A 22,213-nucleotide genomic window follows, 5' to 3' on the forward strand; every position below is an offset into this window, starting at 1 on the left:
TCTATAGTCCCCATTCTACCACCGACACCAACACTGCAATACCCCTGTGGTGTCCTGGCCAGAAGGAAGTGGGATAGTTTCCTTGAAGGATTAATTAGTGACTACAATCAAAATGAACAAAAACCCCATAAATCAACCCTGACAACTCTTAAATCTTGTCTACTTGTAGAGCCTCTTGTGATTTCCTAGTTGTGTTTGACCACTTTTCTAACCTCCATGAATTGCTTTCCCCTAGGTAACCCACAAGTGTCTAACATAATACCACGCTCTAGCCAACTGATATTTCAGTCAAGCTTTCTTACCAAATAGAAAGAAGGACAAACCAGAGCACAAACACAAAAGTCTCTTCTCTGCAGTCACTCTTAGGTATTTTTAATCCAACCGGCAAGGCAGCACTACTGTGTTCATATTTGCAGATATAGGGGCTGTAGCACTAGCTGACAGCAAGTATCTCTGCACAGTAAGTGGGCAATTGCAGCTGGGTGGGTTGATGTACTGGCTGGCTGTCACATGGGACATGTCTACACCACGCTGCTAAACAGCAAAGGCAAGACTCCTGTCCTGACAGCAGCGTTACACATGCCGCACAGAACCACCACATCAACAAGATGCTGAAATGCTCCACGACGCACTCGTCCCTCTCAAAACTTGGTTCATCAGCTGTCACTGAACGATCCTCAGCATTTCAGCCCCTGTTTCCTACATCCCTCCACCCACAGCCAGCTGGGCGGTCAGACATGGAGAAGATACACTTCCCAATCGATGGGTAGGTGTTGTCATAAGACACTGGGCATGATGCCTCCGACCTCAAGGATGAACTGTGAGCTGATGACACACGTACCACCCACTCCCTTCCATATATGCAGGAACACACACATGCTCATAAAGCCGGCTGGACATGCAGAAAGAGGGAAGATCAAACATACCCCCTTCAGCTGTGAAGAAAAGAACCTACAACACACAGACAGGCAGCAGCCTATTAATCAGGCACAGGCTGCAGCTCCCTGCCAGTCCTTATCAGTATCACCTGCTGCTTTGGGAAAGGCAGAAAAAGCTGCTTGGGAGCTTGGGCTTTCCAAAGACTGTTATTTTTTTCCTTAACAGTTGTTCTCAATTTCCTTTGTATGGTAACTTCTCCTGATAGTCATGGAGATTCTAATATACTTCTTTTTTTCCAGAAAGGAACTCAATGCAGTGCAAGAGGTGCCCATACAGCACTGAGGTTGTGGTTCTGCTCTTCCCAAACTCCCTGGTACCTCAGAGACCCTCTAGCCCAGCTAGTAAGTAAGAATGGAAATGCAAACTTGCTCTGTGCCACCGTTAAAAAGACAATGCTTATACACTTATATGCCTGGCCATCTCACTTCACAGACTTAAAATGCCAGCAGGGAAGCTCCTATTTTTAACAAAGCGATAGACAGGCAGTCTGGGGACTCAGACATCACCGTGTGGAGTAACATGCCATTTCCACTGAGATGATTTCCTTCACAATGGTGAAATCTAAAAACTTCCTTTACAAAATGTAAACAAACCAAAGTTTAGATTCTGCCTGTGCTGAACGAGGCTCATAAATGCATGATGGAGGCCAGATACAGCCCACAGGGCATATGTTTGACACCTCTGGCCTATATGGACAGGAAATGGTTATAAATAGTCTCATTTCAGTTCTCTGAAGACAAATATTTTTGACACAGAGTGCTCAAGCACAAAGAGCCATTTGTAGACCACCCAGGAGACTTGCATTTAAATGACCTTTCTTTGCTTGGGCGATCAATTATACTAATGTTTATTTCACGAGTTGCAACATTTGTTCTTAAATGGAAGCAGCCCAGAGGAGCCATGTATATAATCCCACTTACTTGTTGGTAACTGCCTGCATAAACTCATCAATCAGTTCGTCGTACTGTTTCCCACGAACCCTCTTGTGTTTCAGTCCAATATAGAGTGGATCACTCAGGAGAGCCTAGGACACAAAGCAATTCTGTTGACATCTTCTCTTCCATGGATGGACAGAGATTTATGTCCCAGCCTACCCAAAAAGTTTGTCTGTTGTGGTCATGCTATTTTTACTTACTATGCAGTGAAGGCTGGGTCACACAGCGCTTCCTGAGCAGCAAGTGTTTGCGTAAGAAGTTACGGGCTATCTTTTTGTGTAAATAAAGTCAGAGGGATGTAATGCTTCTTGACTGCTGTAGGAAATAGAGCTAGAACAGCTCTACCAAAGGCTTTCTGCCAAGGTGCCTCGCTGCTAGTGCATAAGACTGACCTTGTGTGGGGAGTCTTTACTGTTCATTCAGTTCTTAATTTTCCACTGACATTACCAGGAAGCCTGTTGACTGTAGACAGTGCTTTGAGCAATGAAGATCGCCTGAAGCAACTTGAAATGACATGTGTCATTTAGGTCTTTATGCGACATCCCAGCGTTGACCAGAACCAGTGATCAGACGCCAAAATGTTCCCAAGACCTGCACCTATTTAGCACTCACCTTGGTTATCTGCAGGTGTCAAGGCAAGGTATTTTCATACGACAGGTTAGTTTATTTTTTGGCTCCCACTACGAATATATAAACAGGCCGTTCCTCCAACCCAACCAGCAGGTGTTAAGTCAGGACCCCTAAGCCACCTAAAAAGGACTGGTTCAGCATGGAAACAGCGCATATTTTGAGGAAAATTTCAGGACAAACTGTGGCAGGAGACAGGTGACACCTCTGTGAGTCACTGCAAAGCAACAATACTTCCTGTCCAATTTCAGGAACTGAATCATCCATGTGAGAAGGGGATGAGCCATCTCAAACCTATTGTCCTGCAGCCATATGGGCCCTAAGTATTGGCAGGTATGCTAAAACCAGATTTGTTTTTACAGCCACAGCTGTTTTCTCTTAGAATTAAAGATGAAAGAGGTTTTCCTCCGAGTATGATACATTGACTCTTCAGGGCCATGAAACAGAAAGCAGACTCATTTGCATTACTTCACTGATTGCTCCTCTAGCACGGTGTGCTCCGGGGCTGGTTCACAGAGCATAAAATTCTTCTGCAGGCAAGCTGAGAAATGCCAAGCTCTGAAAAAACATCAATTTGCTGAAAGAGTATACAAAGTATCATGGACTGTTAAAAGACAAGGTGGGAACTGATGCTGAAACTATGGTATGACTGCTGTATTTACTCCATTCTACCTGAGGTTCCTGTGTTAACACCACAGTTACCCTAGGCTCACCACATACCAACAGGCAGAGACAAACAGGATGAATGCCTGGAAGAGGTGTCTTATTTCTGCACTGATAAACACGTTTATTCATGGGGCAGGATGCTTGATAAATGGGTTTACTTGTGGGGCAGGGTGCTCCTGTGATGTGCTTAGGGTTCAGTTAGGCTGGGTTTATGCACATGAGAAACCCATTAAATAAATAAACAAATTCTTTATATTGTGAGGAAATATATTGTTCATATTGCTGGAAAACAGCAACTTCTATATCTTAATCCCAGATGTGGAAATTGCCTCCACAAAGAAGTTCCTGGACACATAAGTTACATTTGATCCTGCGCAGTATCAAAGCGCCCAAGACTGACTCTGGGAGTCCCTTTTCTTGACACAATTTAACCCTTGGAGATACCTAAAAATCATTGGGGCCACTCTGGATTTTAGTGTCCCCTGGATGCTGAGATAGAAACAGATAGTCATGCATGGTCAGAAGCTTCCCATGGGAAGGGAAGCACTTTCACCCAGGTCCCTCTGGAGGGAAACTCCAGCTGGGGGGCTCAGAACATGCTCTGGGGGGCTCCTCCAGCATGCAGGAGAAGGAGATGAAGGAGCCAAAGTCAAGGGCAACGCTGTATTGACTGGAAACTAGAAGTGAGAGACAGAGACTTAATTCCAGCTTTAGCCTCAGAGGGTCCAAACTCAGAGTTCCCACTTTTCAGGAAAGACCGTGGATCAGGCTGAGATGAGCACACCCTGTCTTCCACAAGTCCATGACAGGCCACTGTGCTAAAGGGATAAAGTAATCCTGGGACCAAAGACCAAAGAAGTAATGGAGAATCTCATCCCAGATGTCATCTAGGGCCACAGATTTTGCTTTCTTTCATTCCTTTCAAGTGTCTAGTGTGACACACTTGGGACTGGAGTGAAAGAGGTGCAGAAAATCTAGCTTTCCAGTGAGCATTGGCATGTCTCAAAATGTCGGCACTCATTTGTCTTCATAGACAAACTCAAAGCTCTTATACCCCAGATTTGTTGTTTCTCTCAAAAAACCATGTGTTTGGTTTACTTGGGGTCAAGTGAGGCTCAAGTACATTTCACAAAAATGGACAAACCCAGGCGATCACAAATAACTATAGGATATTCGTTTTAAAATGACATCCTCGCAGATGTCTGTTCTGGCATTGCTAAAATGTTGCACTTCGGCCTTTCTGAGCCAGAGTCATAAGGCAAAAATCTACAAACAGATGGAGTCTTCTTGTCTGCTTATCATGTGCAGTGAAGTGTGCAATCTGACAAAACACTGAAATTAATCATTCCCAAACCACCCACCAGGGATTCTCAATTTTCTGGAATACAGTCACCTCTACGCAGACACGAGTATCTGCCAGTTTTCTCACAACTACCAGAGGAAGGATAAATCCGGGACTTCCTGTACAAAACCTTTCAGCTCACCTTGCCGTGCTGAAAGGTGGTGCTGACCCTTCAGCTCCAACTGGCACCGCTCTGAGTCTTCTCACCAGGGGACCACGAGGCTATTTAGTGTTTATTTCAGTTCCCCATAAAAGCAAGAGTTTCTTGAGCATCAAAGAGGAATGAAACCTCCCCACTTCCCTGCAGTGCTGGTCTAGCCATCATCTTATCTTGGATGGCTCTGACTTTGTCTCCAAGTTCAGGGAACTGGCCTCACTTAAGCATTGATCTCAATTCTTTTTCTCCCCTCCCCTCCCCCCCCCCCCCCCCCCCCCCCCCATTAGATTTATGAAAAACTGTCTTACCTCATTGTCTGTGCCAACGTCCAGCAGGACAGGGAGACACTGTTGTGGGTGAACTCCACCACAAGCCGTGTACAAAGCAAGCTTCCCGACTGGGATACCCATGCCGTAACTTCCTAGATCTCCTAAGCCGAGAATCCTCTCTCCATCTGTCACCACAATAGCCTAGGAGGATCAAATGAGACTGTTCTATGGTGTGGCCAAGGCTTTAGAAGCAAAACTAGCTCCACTCTCTTCACGCTGATGCCATTTTGCAGTTGCATCGTGCAACGGATATTTGCTCCTTCTACATGACATGACGTTAATTGGCCGTTCATTTTTGGGGGCAGAGATAATGCGTTTGATGGGTAGCTGCTCGCAGTGTGGGAGAGCAGCAGCTCTGTTTGCCAACACTTCACTTGTAGCGGAGCCCAACCAGCATGGCTTTTTGTGCATCTTGAGTTGTATAACAAGCATCACAAAAGGGATCTGGCTTTGATTTTTCCTCTCTTTTTCTGGAAAAAGAGCGCTGTACAAACGTGTTTGTGCTTATGAACTGCATCTGTGGAATTAACAAGCTCATGTCTTCATACTGTTGTAGAGTAGCTTGTGGAGTAGCCAACACTGGATAATCAAACCAAAACTCATTATCACTGGGTCCCTTTGCCTCTGGTTCCCCTGACTGCAAGGCGGGCAGGCAGAAGCCAGCAGCATGGACTGTGGCGGGGCTCCCATGCCAGGTATTAAATATTTGACCTTTTTTCCCACCCAGTTGGGAGTTAAACAATTGCCATTTAACTTGTGCAACTGGCCTTTGGCATTTCGGCAATACTGTGATGTGCTACCTCACCAAAATCTCCGATCCATAATTTTAGGGTTTTCTTGTTATTGTATCATTTCTTTGTGACAAGAAGGGAAATAAAAGCCTGCTTAATGTTGTCCAAATTAGAAGCCTAAAGTTGAGCTGTTCGGCCCTCACTGTACATCACTGATCCCTTAGGAGGCAAATGACCGAGCAGATCTGACTAAACTTCCCAATTTTTAGGTTAACTACTCTGTTCGTTTTGTCCCCAGGGTCAGGCACTCTTTCGGGCAGTCCTGAAATCCAGTAAGAACAGGAATATACTGGAATCCAGTCCCACTGCGGGAGAAAAGCTGTAAATACAATAATAAACTTCAACTTTCAGCGCTGTCCCAGCACTTCAGAGAACAAAGCGCTCACATCAAATGGTTTATCAGACTGCGGGGGACTCAAGTTTAGCTTGGATTTCAAAGGAGAACACGGCAAAAAAGTCCTTTATTTTCTGATCTGCAAAGTTAAGGCTAAACTTCGGACATACACATGCATGTGCTTTAGTGAGAAAATAAGAGAATGGGAGATTAGAAGCTATCTCAACAGATATACTTCCTTGGGGAGGGGCTAGATAATAAAGATGCATTCATTTATTGCTGTGATGGAGAAGCATTTAATTGTTTAGGAATGGAATAAACCTCTTGCTGTACTTTTCTATTTCAGGAAGAACTGTACTCATTTGGTGCAGCGTCCTTTCTTACTCAACATAAACTATATACACATCCCAAGCCTATTTTCTCCCTCAACCTAAACCACTGTTTCAGGAATAAGCCTGAGGAGAAACTACAGAAACAGAAGACACATGCACCTATTCCATCTTTTACATCTGCTTTGCCCTCCTGCAAAAAATCCCGAAACCTCTGGCAGTCTGAGGCACGATACGTTCCAGGGTTGTATTGCACATAATAATAGTGACAACTAATATGTAATAGGGAATATTTTGAAATGGTCCTCCTATATGTAGAATATGTGGTGTTGTGCTGTTGCCACTTTCTTGTCACTAGGAGACAAGAATTCCTAAAAGTGATCCTTCAATGAAAAATCTATTACAAATAAAAGGACTATACACCTATCCTTAGGCTAGAGGCTGGATGATCCCTGACACGGGAAATTCAGTCATGGCAGTGATACACTTACCCATCTCCATTTTTTAACATTTTCCTATTTGTTTTTCCTTCTGAGTCAATGTGAAATGTTACCAATGGGAAAGTCTCTTTTTGTGTGGGCTCCATCTGTTTCTGGGTGTGAGCTCACTTCTTTACTACACCCAGAGGATGCAGTTGGAACTGGAAGGCAGTAATGGGAACGGGGAAAGCAGCAAGCACATGCACTGCTACAGGTTTATCCTGAAATGGATGCAAATTACATGAAAAGGAGTTAAAATCCTAACTATGCGAAGAATATTAAAAAAAATATCTCTAATTAATCAAAATATTTCTCTGGAGCACAGATCCGCTTTCATCTAAACAAATAAATGTTCTCGGGCAAGATCTCAATAGCACTCAGATATCCATCAGAGACAGAAAATTTCTTCAGCCTTAGATGTGCTGCATCCTGTAGGTACCAGAGCTCCTCAAGGCAACAAAGAAAAATCAGAAGAACAGAAAATACAGCACAGGAGACATTCATTGCTGTCTGTATCAGTGATGGGAAACTGGATTCACATTTGTTTGTGGCTCTTTGGATTTGAAAAACACTAGAAAAAAAAAGTGCACAGTTCCAGTGGGTACCTGATATACAAGCACATTAAAGGAATGTTTTCAATCGCTCATATTCATGTGATCAGAACTCAACAAATAGGACATTAATCTCTGGCTGAGCAGGACAGAGCCTTCTAACTGAACCACTGGTTTAACAATTAGGAACCTATTTTCTACTTCCAGCTGTGCTACAAATTTTCTGGATGACTCTAGTCGAGTCTTTGGCTAAAGGTTAGGTGTGCAGTTTAAGCCAATCATCTAACCAGCTTCTAAACTTCTTTGATAGCTGAAGGGGAGAGACAGAAACCTCCAGAGTGCACCTCCTCCCTCCAGCAGCTGTTTTGGGAAGGGATGAAAGGGGTATTTCTCTTTGAAGATGCTCATCTCCCTCTTTAATGATCACTGTAGAGGTACTCACAAGCTGAGGTTAGGCACCGAGTCTTCTTCAGGCAGCTGATGTTAACTGAGATGACTCTGGACCATAGGCTGTATCCAGTTAGCCAATGTAGGTAGCTAGCCCAGTTTTGCAATGGGTCCAGCTGTGATCCAGAGCCGCTCTCCAAGCTGCCGAGGCAATGCAGAGAGGCAAGTGCCACTGTTGGCATTCCCAGTTCTCTGCATCGGCTGCTGAGGTCAGCTTTTACAGGATGAACTGATACTCTGCCTTGAATGCACCAACAGAAAATGCTACATGGAAAGATGAGTTTGAACAGTCCTGTGTGGCAGTAACCCTGATGGGGATTCAAGATGCTGAGTGCACTTCTATGGTAAGCATCCTATGGAAGGAGGGAGGGAGGGAGTAGCAGCAGCAAGCATGGCAGCACACTTGTCTTGGAATAGAAAATACAGTTTCTGGATTATCCTCACTTTGAGATGGTTTGAACTCACAGCTGCCAGGATGACACCCTACCACAATGCTATCCTGTATGATTCTCTGCATCCCTCTTGCTTTAGCTGAGCCATTGTGCAGAAAAGAATACAAGATTGAGCAACCAAAGAGAAAATTAGCAAGGGGAGGTATTGATGAGGGCTATCACCATTTAATCCAATGATTCTTCATGGCAGGATTCATTAGTCACCCTGGAAGGGACACAAAACCCTCACACTCCCACATGAGTATGTTCAGAAATGGCTTCTTCTTGCTTGTTCTGCTTCTGGCACTATGATTCTTTTAGAGCAGCCCAGCTTCAACAAGAGGGGTGGAGGTGGGGCACATTGAGCTTGGCTGAGGCTTTGCAAAGCTAAGCAGAGCACTCTTCCAGCCCCTCCTGGCAGAGGATCCAGGCCTACGTATGACCCACATTTCCCATTTCTATAGTAAATGCTGTTGCCACGAAGCTTTAACAAGCCACAAAGCAAAATATGGACAGCATCTCCAGGTATTTCTTCACTGTCTTTAATGGGACTCACTAGTTGTTGGCATTCAGCCTTTTAAAAAAAAACAGTGGGTCCCTCCAGGGACTTAGGTGCAGCCCAGGTGCCTCCCTACTTATCTCAAAATCTCAAGTGTTCCAGTGCCTACCAGTTCAGGCACGGAGAATTCTGTGTACAAAGACACAGGGAACCCTGCAGTCCAAAATAGTGATACTGATGAAATCAGCTGCTTTTGTAGTCTGGCGAAACTGGAAAGCAGATAATCTGAATTTCTTCCATGGACCACTGCCCTTCCTATGGTCTGTTTTGGGTGCCAGAGGGGGCTGTTTCAACAACAGTCTCTAATTTTTCTGTGCCAGTTTCCCCATCTGCACAAACGTATCTATTAGCCATAATGAGTTCTGCTCACAGTCTTGAGTCAGAAACAAATGGAAATAATGAGATCTTTGGACAGAGCAAGGACTAAATATCTGGTTTGCATCTGTTCTCCATGGCTCCAAAGACAAGGTTATAGAAATATGATTACTTTTTCTGGAATCATGTTAAATTCCTTCCCCCCCCTCCCTTAGAAATAAAGAATGCTTGTGAGGTTTTCTCAGTTGCCAAACCTTTGTTCCTGGAAGAAACAGCTGACGGATAGGGGACCAAAGCTCTGTCAATAGCCAGGGAAATTCCTAGGCACATATACTTTCAGACTGATGGAAGGAGGTGACTGGCAAGACCTGTCTTCAGTGTTGACTTTATTTCATGCCAGGGACTTGCCCAGCCCTGAGCTCTAGCAAAAAACACTTCACAAGATCACTTTTGGGGTGGGGCATCAGTAATATTTTCAGCTGCTGGATATCAAACATTATTTGCAGAGTTGCCAGTGTTCTGGATGTTGCATGACTCATTGCATTTGGGAAGACTCCTTCCCACAAGCAAGTTGGTTACAGAGCTATCTTAAACAGCTTTTTACATCTAACAAGTTACAAGTTAGCCACACACTTCTTCAACACGCCTTCCTTCTTCACTAGGATCCTTATTTTGTATAAATTTATTATCATGCACGCTCTTTTTTATTGACCAAGGTCCTGCTACCTTTGAAAAAGTTGTTCTTGACCACATAGAACATGATAGAGTCTTTGAAATCCAACCTGGACTGGAAACTGAAGCTGAACTGAAGTCCAGCCTGGAAACTCCCTGAGGAAGGGAATAATTCTTTGCTTGTTCTTTAAAATATGCAATTCTATAAATAATGCAAAGCAGTTCCATTCAATGTCCCATCTTGCACCCAACTCCCTGTAATTTCCCGGTCCACAGAAGACATGCCACAAACCTTAATATTTTCTTCAGGCCAAGAGTTTAGCATCGTTGCGATATGGCCTTTGTCATGGATGGTGATAAACAACCCCCTACAAAAGGAAAAAAAAAGAAGAAAAATAAGCCTTGCAATAAAACTAATAACTCCAAGATAAAATAAAACAGGTACAACTTGAAAATGCAGGGAAATGAGCTGCTGACCACAAACCCAGGTGATTCACTGACATGGAAATGAGACCTTAAGGGACTGCTAATAAGTTAAATTTGCATTTCAAAAGCCCAAGGCTCAAGATCATTAATGGCAACTGCACTCCTTGCAAAACACCTTTGCTTTGGGGAGCAAACTGCCTTGGTGCAGAAGAGCTTTCTAGTTAAAATAATTTTGACACAGGCGGGGGAGGTGTTTCTTTCCCAGGGAGCTTGTTGCCAGCTGTTGGAACAGTGAAAGCATGATACTTCTCACCCAGCTACCAGTGTCAATGACGTGGATGGCTACTGCAGAGCTAGATATTTTGGGTCCCCTCTCTAGCCAACAGAGCTCCAACGGGATCTGACTGGATCAGTATTTGCCATGGCATTTGCTTTGACCAAGCCAAACCTGCCCTCGCAACACCATTTGCCCCCCAATATCTGACACTTACATTCACCAAATGAAAACCACCAAAAATTATGAGAAGTGAAACAGAAAATTAACTGTTTGGGTGAAACCTCAATATGAAGTATTTACTCTGACAATAGTATACCTGATTGCATGAAGGTTCATCACTTCTCAATACAAATGTCTTCAAGGTTTAAACAAAAATGCCTTCTCTTTAATAAAATTAGGAACTGGAAGACAGCATTCTTGAAACGTGTTTTAGATTTGTGGTTTATGTTTCTCCTTTTTGCTGTTAACACCAAAAATAGTATCCTTAGTAGGGATTCTTCCAATACCCAAAGTAGTAGCATTCACATTGACTGATCACTGCTCAGATGTTATGGGTTGATTTTTTTTATATTTTAGCTCCTTTTAGGCAGCACTAACCCCAAAGAAGCAACCTCCTCCATTATCTGTCTCCGGGGAAACTGCTCACAGTGCTCACAGTGCTCTCTAATCAGCACAAATCAGGGGCTCTAACTTGAGGACTCCTCTTGGCAGGAGGTGGCACACATTCTCCTTGCCTTGTTATCTGCTCACAAAAGCTGGAGTTGTGCCGGTGATTAGTATCAGCTGGAACAATGGAGAAATGCATTTTTGCTGCTTACTATTGCTCAGCCCCAGTAAGTTCAGATCTGGTCACGGTTTGGGGTGAAATATTAGGTAGAAAAAGCTTGAAAACAACCTCCATTGTAAGTCCATATGAGTGATGAATAATCAGAGATAATTGGGCTACTCTCTCTGGCAAGGACTTCTCTCACACGACTCTTCTAGGGGGCAGATATCTTCCCACAGTCAGCTGTGGGATTCCTAATGAAAAAGCCCTTTACTTTGAAAAGAAGAAAAACAAAAGTGCTGACTTCAACACTGATCAAGTCACAATCACACAGAAAGATCAGAAACGCATAAAAAGGAAAGTAATGGTTCATTTATCCAGCATAACTCTTGAAAACTGTGCCCAGTGTCCAACAAACTAATCACACACACATGGCCTGTCTCAAAGGCAGTATTCACAGATGTCAATCTTCATAAAAAAGGGGGACTGTGCTGCTGCTATCTAGGTGTAGGAAGCAGTTATTAACTGTGAGTTACAAGCACAAATTAGTAAATCATTTACTTCAAGTTACAATATGCATTTAGAAAGAATGCTACTGTTTTAATGTAACATTTTCCATAAAAAATTCCTATTACTTAAGTGTCTAGCTGTGCCTCATCTCATCAGTGCTGAAGGGAGTCCACCAGCTATTTCACCTATGAAAGACACCCAGTGCTCACAGCAGAAGCTGAAGCCCAGCTGTCTACCCACCACCACCGGTCCTGGGGCTTGATGAATTGCAAGCTGTTTCACACAAAACGGAGAGGGCAGGTACCCACTGCCTCTGAGGAGCTCCTGACTCTGACTGTCGTCTCCGGAGGGCAGTGGGCTGCTTTCCAATCCCTGCTCCAGATCTTGCAGCAGAGAGAGTTCATCCTGGGTCTTCCAAAATCTGATGACTGCTCTCACTATGCTCCTTGGGAGAAGGGCTCTCACAGCTGTCATCACGGTATGTTTTGCCTGAGGAAGGACTGGCTTGGCTTAGATAGCCGGATTGGTGACTGAGAACCAAGCATGGAGAGGCACCCTGCTCAGAATTTTTGTTCCCTTCCTTAATATTATGTTTATTTGATGTTAATCAGGCCTTCCCATTGAGTACGCTGGCTTCTCTGGATCCTTCTCTGAAAACAAAATGGCCACGACACACATTCGCTCCCTTCAGGCTACGCCACTGACCACATCCCTAGTCCTAGCCGCTTACCTCCGCTGCCAGCTGCCGCATGCACGGAGCTATTCAGGTGAACAATTTCTCCTTGCCTTACTCCAGGCAAAATCAGATTGCTTGATTTAGACTCACAGTTAACACACTAATGGCACTACCCGCTTTGGAAGGGAAACCAAACCTGGGGAAAGGGACCTCTCTTACTGACACAACCCCACTGGGGAGCGGGCACACATCTAAGCAAGGCTCATATTTCCTAACGCTGAATCCAAGAGCCAAGGGGCCAGTTTCAATAAAACACAAAGGTTTCCAACGCCATTAAGGCACCCAGCTGGGGCCCATTCCTGCACCTGGTCGAGGCCCTGTGGACTCCGTTAGGTGTTCAAGCATTCAGAAGGGGATCCTGGCAGCGGTGAGCTGCAAGTCCCTTTGCAGACCGAGCATGCAACAACCACCTCTGACAGGCACTTCAGCAAATTCACTGTTTTTAACAAGATGCAAAGGGAAAGAGACACACATCAGGCTTCAGAGTCAGGGGTCACAGGTAAGTTCTCATTTTTAATGATCCCTCCCTCCTGCTGACAACAGCCACCCACAGAGATGAGGTGGCCAACTTGTTGAAACGAGATGCCCAAAACTGGCAGAGGGTTATTAGTCTCTCCTAAAACCCTTTCTGCAAGGAAGGCAGAAGGAACAGACAAGCTCCACAAACTGAACTCAGCAAAAGGTTTGCTGATGACTGAACGGGGAAGAGCAGCAGCCAGGTTTCTCTCGGGGCACACAGATTATAGGAGAGGTAACGGGAGCAAAAGCTTATTTATGCCTTTGAGAACCCAAGCTAGAGCTCTGAATACTGCCAGGGACAGGCCGGTCTATGTGGACCAGTACTAAATAAGAAACATCCAAGTGGCAATAAAATGAATTAACTCGATTTTTCTGAGGAAAAGATGCAGCCTAAGCATTCTGAAGAAGGAATGCAACCTAAGTAACAGATTCTGCCTCTGTCATCATACCTGCTTCATCTCTCTTGGGATTACAGGTGATAAATCGCTTCAGAGAAACAAAAACCCAATGAGGCAATTTCCTTTTAATCTCCTTGGGACTCAATAAAAATGATTCGACTAAAATAAAACTCTAAAAAGACAAGTCATTTTGATCAAGTCACATAACATGGGCACTTTTGGGGGCAAACACACAGCCTGGTTTTCCAGACCAGAAAACTCACCTGTGCCCAGGAATCTGCCATTCTACATGGGTTTAATCATTGTATATCCCCCCCTGCTCCCCGAGAAGCAGCTATGCACACAGTGAGCTGGAAGCCAAGCACAAAGCGTAGGGGCACAACCACAAGAAGTACAGTTTAGTAAAAATTAACTGCCCCAGCAATTTAAAGCCATAACGTACACAGTGTACCACTATTTCTGGCCAAATGGTAACCTTCAGAGAGCTGTTACCTTTGTGGGGGTAACTCAAGAGTGGGGAGTGTTCAGCCACACCATCCCAGACCTTTCCTCATCCCTAAGCCAGGGACAGTATCTATTCCGTTCTGGTTTTGTCCTGGACGAGTTCATGGAAGCACTCCCGGAATTATAAAGCTACACAGCGTACCGTGTGAGCCATGGGAAGATTCCTGCTGTGATGCTCAGTTCTGGTTAGGTCTTGGCCATCCTGATGGCATTTTGACCCACAAAGAAGACAATCCCAGAACTGCAAGGCTCGTTTTAGAATTCAGGGACAAGGGAGACAGGACATATTTTTGGTGTCCAGAGGAAGCAGTGCCACATCCTGGTGGTGCGTTTGAGAGTAACATTCATTTCTTTTAGACATTTGGGAAGGAGTAAGTTTTAACATGTCTCAGGTATGAGGAAACAAAAATATTCTTTAATGTTTTTATTCAATACGCGGCTACTTCTTCAAAAAGGCAAAGTAGTAGTACCCTTTCTGATCTTCCTGGTCAGCGGTGCTGCCTTCTGAGCTATTTCCCATTAGAAGAAACAGTGTATGGTGGAGCCAGCAGTGCTATCTCTAAAGCACTATTATTTATTTACAGAGAATGTGCAAAGCTTTATTTCCCCAAAACACAGAGGGGAGTGAAAAGATTACGCAACTTCTTTCCTCACAGCTCCAAATCTCTCCTCACTTCCCTTCTACCCCAGAGTCTCCCTCCCTCTCCCTAATAGCTTTTCATTGGCAATTACCAGCGCTTCTGTGGCTGTTTTGTTGTTGTCTTGCCCCACTTTTCTAGCCTACTGCTGCCTCTGACACGCAATCAAACGGAAATCCAATGCAATCTAATGCAATCAATGCCTTTGCTTTATCAAGCTCCATGTAAAAACCTCTTTGGCCAGTGCCGTGCTCCTCTTACAGTCTTGTCCTGTGCTGTGGTTTCGGGTAGCGCTCCTACGACTTCAGTTACTTGTTTACATCTATACAATTACTGGCTTCTACACTTACCATAATGAATAACAGTCAGCAATTATATCCACAAGCTTCACCACACTGCGCAAAAGCCACAGAAGAGCAGAACAGGTGATGCTGCTGGATCACTGATACGTATACTAGCATGGAGCAAAAGGACACCACTTTGCTTCATGTGAATTTCCCTTACTAGCTAAGATAGGACCGTATTTGTATATTTATGTTTCTGTGGAGGAAAAAGGACACCACTAGAAGGATCTCAAAAGCTCCTAAGTTGACAGGAGTTGAAAAACACAAAACCAGCCACTCAACTATTGCAGCTTCATCCTTCTTTTCCTCCCTCACTCCTCCAAAATGACTACTCTAAAGAAAAAGATACTTGTTCAGTAAGGTGGAATGTGGTTGCACTGCACTATCCGATACTTACAGATACTGCAGTGGTCGGGCTCCTCAGGGTTTGGTATATAGCATGAAGAACACAAAACCCCTCAGCTGCAAGTTCTACATTCTTCCTGCACAGCAATCAGTCCATCAGTCTTGTTTATTTGATCTCAGAAAAGAAACATCAGAAGTGTCTTCTTTAATGGGCTACCAGTCTTTGCCTTACATCATTACTTGTTCCTGACTGATGAAGGGAAGCAGATTAAAATAGTAGCTAAGTCCCTGATTCTCTAGATACTTAAACCCTGCTTGTCACCCAACACGAGAAAGGGTATTAGCAAGGAGTCTGGCTTCTTCTCTGTGTGCTGCTGTACCAGCGTGCAATGAATTGCAAGACTAAACCTGAATATGGCAACAAAACTCAGGCTTTTGTTTCATTTTCTTTCCACTTACTGACTTCTAGTTTGTGTGCTAGGAGGGGAACTTGCCCTGCAAGCGAGGACGGGATAAAGACTATGAGGTGAGATAGCATCAAGAAAATGAGCATACTCATATATGTGTATCAGACAGGCAGGTATCGTGATTCAGTGTCTTCATCCAGATAGGAAAGGCTCATTCTCAGAACAAAAAGTTCAGGATAAAGGTTAAGCATCTCCACACAACCTGAAGGTGATGAAATCCTGCCCACGTAAAAGTCCTTGAGTATTTTGACTTAGTAGGGCCTGGACTTCCTTCAGAAGGGGTAGGAAGTCCACGGGAAGCCATTGCTTAGAAAAGCAACAAACAAAAGAGGTGAGTCAGATCTTTGCTAACATCCAAGCCTGCACCAGGCTGCGGTTGAACAACCGTGAAAAAGTTGTGAGACGGTGGTCAGAAACCTACACTGAGATCCAAGGCTGCGCAGGAACAGGCTCTGACAGGCACAGCACAAGCTGACCTTCCGCAGCGAGCACAGCCATCGCCTTACATAAAGGCATGATGCTCTTGGAAAGCTTTGAGCAAGACCCTCTCAGAGTAACATTGAAGTTCACCTGGCAAAATTATCGTTACACTCAAGAAAGAAAAGGACAGGTTGGTTTGTCACTGTGGAAGGATGCTGACCGCTGCTGCATGCTGCTCTGTGCTCTTCGGAGTTTGGCTGAATTATGCTCCAAGCCCAGATGACTGGGAGGTATTTTGGCTGTCCAAGGCTGCAAAGGGGACACACGCGAGGGAGGGATCAGCTGATGGCCTTGGCTTTTGTTGCATGCTAACACAGAAAACTGTCACTGCTGTGCCAGAAGAGCAGACTGGGGGACACGTTCTAGATTAAAGGCCAGTCTGTGCTAGAGATGCAGTAATTGTGGTTACAGTAAAGCCCTACATTTGGTTTCATTTATTTACACTTTCAAGACTCGTACACAAAATTGACAGGTTGAGCAATAGGAGCCTCTAGAGACGTTTCCACCAGCTGCACCCTTATTGTTGATTTCCTTGGTTCAGGTCTCTGCCAGAACAGGACAAGAGGCTTCAGAACAAAAAAATAAACTTTGAAATTGCTTAGGGTTTTGTTTTGTTTTGGGTTTTTTTTGTTTGTTTTTTTTTTTTTTTAGAAAGCTTGAGATTATAAATGCCTGTGGGCTACAGGCTAGCATGCACTGATTTGTCTACAGTACAATTAATCATCAAATTGGACAAAATCTCTGTAGTGATTCATCAGCTTTTTTTGCAGATTTTTTAACAATAAAAGCCATGAACTTTTTGTTGTCTTAGATAATTTTCTTTGTAAATTGTAGGATGCTGAACAGTACCCTGAGGACACTGATGAAAAAATAACAGAAACCAAGCACAATCAACTATTAATGAACTGATATATTGTACAGAGATTTATAAGGCAATATCCTATAATTTAAGTATGCTAAGAGATTTAATTTCAAGTAATCTGCAAGGTGAATGATTGCATTAATATTATAAATGACCTTAAAGTTGTCGTCATTTATTTTAGGCAGGAGAACCAAAAGTCAGTGTGGGAGCCAGAAGATGCAGGCTCCAAGGTACAATAATGAAAGATTCACTATCCACACCAACCCCCCAAACCCACGCAGGGAAATCTCCACGATCCTAAGGGACAGCAAGCAGCTAAGCTGCAGGAAACTGCCAAAGATCAGGAACAGAGAGATTTGAACGAGGACATATGAGTGATTTCTCCGAAAGGCAGAGCAGTGCACGCAGTCTTCAGTGCAAGCTGCAGCCCCCCCCAGTTCTCTGGCACAGTTCAACCCCTGCCGCAGCAGGAGGGTCCAGCTCAGAGCCTAAGGCAAAGCTTTTGGATTCATCTCCTAGTCTGCCACGTTATTAACACCCAGCACTATTTTTAGCAGGTTGTTTCCGCCCCCCTCCCCCAAGGAGGTTATACAATCACTCTGTGTCCTCTCTTACCTGCTAGCTCATTTCAAGCAAATTTATCAGAGAGGCAAAGGTCTCAAAGATGTTTGCTCCTACATGCTTTTATGGAAATCAGTGTTGAGATACAGGGAAAAGATAATGGGGTTCATGTCCCCACCACTCTGGGGAGAGGAACGCAGATCTTCCTCTTACAGTTATTCTGACAGTTGGCCAAAAAGGCAGTTTGCAGCTAGACACAATATATGCTGACTCACAGCCAGCTCCACTAGCCCAGCCCCAGCAAAACCTTAGAGCCTTCCTGGGCTGCAGGGCTAAGCAAAAGGCAGGGAAAAGGAGGAAAAATCTGACTGTAGAGGAAACCAAATGAAAAAAGGGAATGGTTATGGGGCAGGATCAAAACTGCACAGATAGGAAACTAGAGGGGACAGCACACAGAGCTTTCAAAGCTGTGCCCGCTGCTCCCTGAAGAAAAGGCGAGGGAAGGGGAGAAGCACAAGCTGGTGTGGGTGGCTATGGTATAGCACAGGTGGATATGGAGAAGGCACGAAAGGGATGCAGAAGGGAACAGAAGGTATCACAAATGTGAAGCGATAGGGGATAGTGGACAGAAACCAAGAGGAATCCTGAATTCATTGGTTCTGCTAGTCAGGAAACACCCTAAAGAATAAACAAAAAAATAAAAACAAAAGGATAAAAAACCCACCACCTTTCTTTCTCTGCAGAGGCGAGTCGATGGAGAAAGAGCAGCTCAGTAACTACTGGTATTGGTCATTATGCAGCAATGTGAAAATGCAGAGAGCTGACATCAGGTCCACAATGAATCTCTGCTATCCACAGTCTAGGATTAAGGGAGGAGGTAAACAGACCCACGTTGCTCTTGGCTTGTCATGAGCCGCTTGTCCCTACTGGATTCTCAGGACTGGATTCTCCGGTTTAACTGCAGAACTGTCACATCATAGTATACTTCAGTGCTTAAATCTTGCTTGTCCTTGAAAGCTTTGGAAACCAATTTTTTGCAGTGTCCTTTTCAAGCAGTGGTGTTTAAGAGGACATCTGGGAAGGTGTGCGTAAGGATGGAAGCCTGGAGCCAAGGGCTTGTTGAGAGTCAGGCAGGTCTGCAGCACGGGGTCTGACTTGCTTACCCTCAGCACCCACAGCTCCCCTCCTGCTGGTGTGCAGGAGGCAGAGGGAGAAACCAGCTCATAACTACTCGGCCACCCACGTGCAAATTTACAGATGCGCAAGGGTAAAGATCAGGCTTTGAGGTGAGACATAAGATCCCACCACCCAGGGTTTCCACCAGCCAGCACATGTGGGCATTTCCCAAATTCAGTATCCTTTGCTGCATTTAAGCTCATCACACTCAACCTCTGTTTAAAAACAATTTTAAGTGTAGGAAAATCTGACTCAACCCTGACTTTTCTCTGCCTTTTTGGAGCTCAGTCCTACACCTGCCTGTGTGTTGGATCCTGGCAGTGTCTCAGTAATTGGAAGATTACAGCATTGCAAAGAGAAACACGCGGAGATGGGCAATCAGTGCTGTTGCTCAGTGGTGTTGACCAAGGAGCCCTTATCTGTTTTCACTGCTAAGCAAATTCTGTTTTACTTGTTAGTACAGAGATTAAGGTGGGATCAAAAATCCCTGGGAAGTTAAATTAAGTCCTATCCTGATTATATTTCCTTCCTGCACTGTGCAAATTCTTCCAAGACCCATACCTTCACTTTTAAATTGCACTGCAGGGAGCCCCAAGAATAAGCACAGAATTAGGATGAAGTTTGACAATGATAAGAAACAGAATATTAACCATACCAGAGCAATCAGCTTTCAGAGAAATTAAATCTAATCTGGCATACTTTGTCTTAGTGAATTTACCTAATAAAAAATTTTAACTTTTTGCCATAAATTGCAGCATATACAGAAAATATCAGCAGCTTTTGCAGCAGATCTTCCATAAGCATGTATTGAAGATATTGAGCTTGCCTTGTCAAAATGTTTGAATGGTGTATCTGCACACAGAGTTCTCCAGAAACAAAACCCAAGGAAAGTAAGAATTATGGTACCAAAGCACAGAAGCCCTCACTTTATGCAGACCTGTTGGGGAAGTCTTTGGCAAATGCAGAACAGCTCTTTATGCTGCCTGCTGATTCCTCTTCTCTTTCAGAAATGGATGCCCTGTTATTAGAGGATAAAAGTGCCACCTTGCTAGCTCTGACACAGCTGTAACACAGCAACATGAGACTGTAACTCTCACAGTTATCTTGCAGTGGCATATAGAAGTCAATATAAATTATATAATAACACCATATCGTTTATTAATATAAATAGCCCATAAAATAAAGTTAAAAAGAGGATTGCTCCTTATAAAAAATGTCCTGAGGTCACAATGTGTAGTCCGTGGGAGGCTGTCCCATAGCCCAATGGATATTGCTGTCCAAGGTTTTCATGACAGCCAGCGTTATTCCCCCTCCAGTTTGCATCCTGGTATTCATTATTCCAAATAATTCTCTTCCCTCCTCCCTGTCTCTGGCGTTTTTTGTTTAAGGTGGGGTTGTTCCTTGTGGTAGCAGCATAGATTTACAGCAGATTAAAGGCAAACACTTCCTCTTGAATTTCCCTCACCAGGTCAACCTCTTTCTTTTGGCCAACCCCACCTCTTCCTTTGAGCTTTTCCTGGTAAATCAGGGAATTTCAACAGGCTTAAATCTAAATCATCTCTGACAGCAGGGGAAAGCTTGGCCTTCACAAATATGAGACCTTGCTGTTAACTTCAGTGGGCATGAGATTCTACCTCGTGCCCATGGAAGTTTCTCTTGGTTGTCAGAACCACTGCACATACATTTTGCTCAGGAAAAGTAAGGGGAGACAGAGAGAAGACTGGAGAAATGGAAAGAGGTGCACTTCTTGTCTTTCTAATGAAAAAATGGGTCTAAGACCTTTTTAACTCCCACTGCGGTACAACAACTGTGGTACAGCCTTCCAGCACCGACCATGTCCATCCTATTCTCCAAGCCTCCATGGTACCTCAGATCACAGCTGATATGCAGCTCTTCTCTCTGTATGGCCAGAAGCCACCCTGTGCTCCTCTCCCCATCTTGAAAGCCACTTAACTGAAGGGGGAACAGAGCAGGGAGAAGGATGGGGGTACAGCATGCTGAAAAGATTGACCTGGAAAAAGCGGGGTCAGCACAGAGGGAGCAGTGGGAACCCTTGAAGTACTCTGGCACCTCTCCACAGAGGTTTCCAGACAGGCTGAGCTGTTCTCATCAGCCCTGGGCTCCCTCTGCACTAACTGCTTCCTCTTCATCTACTCCAACCATGGTCTTCTCCTCATTCCATAACCTTGTCCCATCCAAAGGACTGCCTCCCACTTATACCTCTTGCCAACCTCTTCAGGGCTTCCTGACGACAAGTCTCCATGGTCCTTTCCACAGATCCCCCGCTCAGTCTGTTACAAGACCAATCTGCTCGTGGTGATGTTACCCAAACACACGTCAATAAACACATCCATTATCCCGTACACTGACTTCAGCTCCTTCTGGAAGAAGGCTGAACCAGGCTGGTGGCAACAAGAGAAGTTATGACAACCAGTGTTTTTACAAGAAGTAGATTGCCTAAAGGGGTTTCAAAGTACCATTTTCAGGACAATAATCCAAAACCTAGTCTTCCCACTCACTTTTGTTCTCCACTGTTTTATAGAAGAGGGAGTGCAAATAATTCTGTAGTTGGGGACAAATCTATGGGATTTGCACCTTTGTTCTAATTTCCATTTGGTTTGGGTTTACAGGTAACTTTCTCTCCTGCTGCTCAGACTGTGCAACACCATTAAAAAAACAGTGCCTCAGTAGAGCCAGATCTGTTGACAAGACAATTCTGTAGACTGACTGATGGTTCATTTGCTCATTTTTTGTCAGACGCACAGATCATTATTCTGTCAGACTTAATTTTCGCACCATCTGCATCCTGTTAGCTTTCATTCTCCAGGTTCAGCTTCAACCCAATATGTTTTGCATTGTTCTACAATCAGTCCTTAAGGATATTTATGCCTCTAGAAAAGAAAAGTAAATTTAGCATGTTTTTTTCTGTCCCCATAGCTTTCCTCCAACGGTGACGCACCAACCTGTTCAAGTCCAGCTCTCAGGGGATGCCCAAAGCTTTTGAGGAGCAGCTGACAACTTTATACTTTCAAATACCAGTATGCTTATGAATTACCCAGTGTCTTGAAAGACTGTGGTCTTATGGCACTGTAAAAAACTAACACTCACTGTCACAGAAGAAATAAACCCCTGATTCCATGACCAGAGATATGTTCCCTCTCTGCTTTCTCTTTGTGAAAAAAGTGTAAAGTCTCTTTCCAAGGATAGTGTCACAATTAAAAGAGATCCTCTGGCTTAAAAAATACATTTTAAATAGCACATTTAAATATGCACATTTCTTCACAGAGGACTTTTTATCTTC

General features: G+C 44.2%; 1 protein-coding gene across 1 annotated transcript in view; it reads right to left on the reverse strand.

Moving 5' to 3' along the window:
• ME3 (malic enzyme 3) overlaps window positions 1-22,213 on the reverse strand; it is a 136,390-nt gene that overhangs the window by 32,608 nt on the left and 81,569 nt on the right. Inside the window, exons 4-6 of the mRNA XM_040584379.1 lie at window positions 10,196-10,271; window positions 4,975-5,136; window positions 1,860-1,963 (exon numbers count right to left, since the gene is read on the reverse strand). Of these exons, the coding sequence (XP_040440313.1) occupies window positions 1,860-1,963; window positions 4,975-5,136; window positions 10,196-10,271 (342 nt within the window). The remainder of the gene's footprint in view (window positions 1-1,859; window positions 1,964-4,974; window positions 5,137-10,195; window positions 10,272-22,213) is intronic.

This window comes from Falco naumanni, chromosome 2 (assembly GCF_017639655.2).
Source record: "Falco naumanni isolate bFalNau1 chromosome 2, bFalNau1.pat, whole genome shotgun sequence".
Lineage (NCBI taxonomy): Eukaryota > Metazoa > Chordata > Aves > Falconiformes > Falconidae > Falco > Falco naumanni.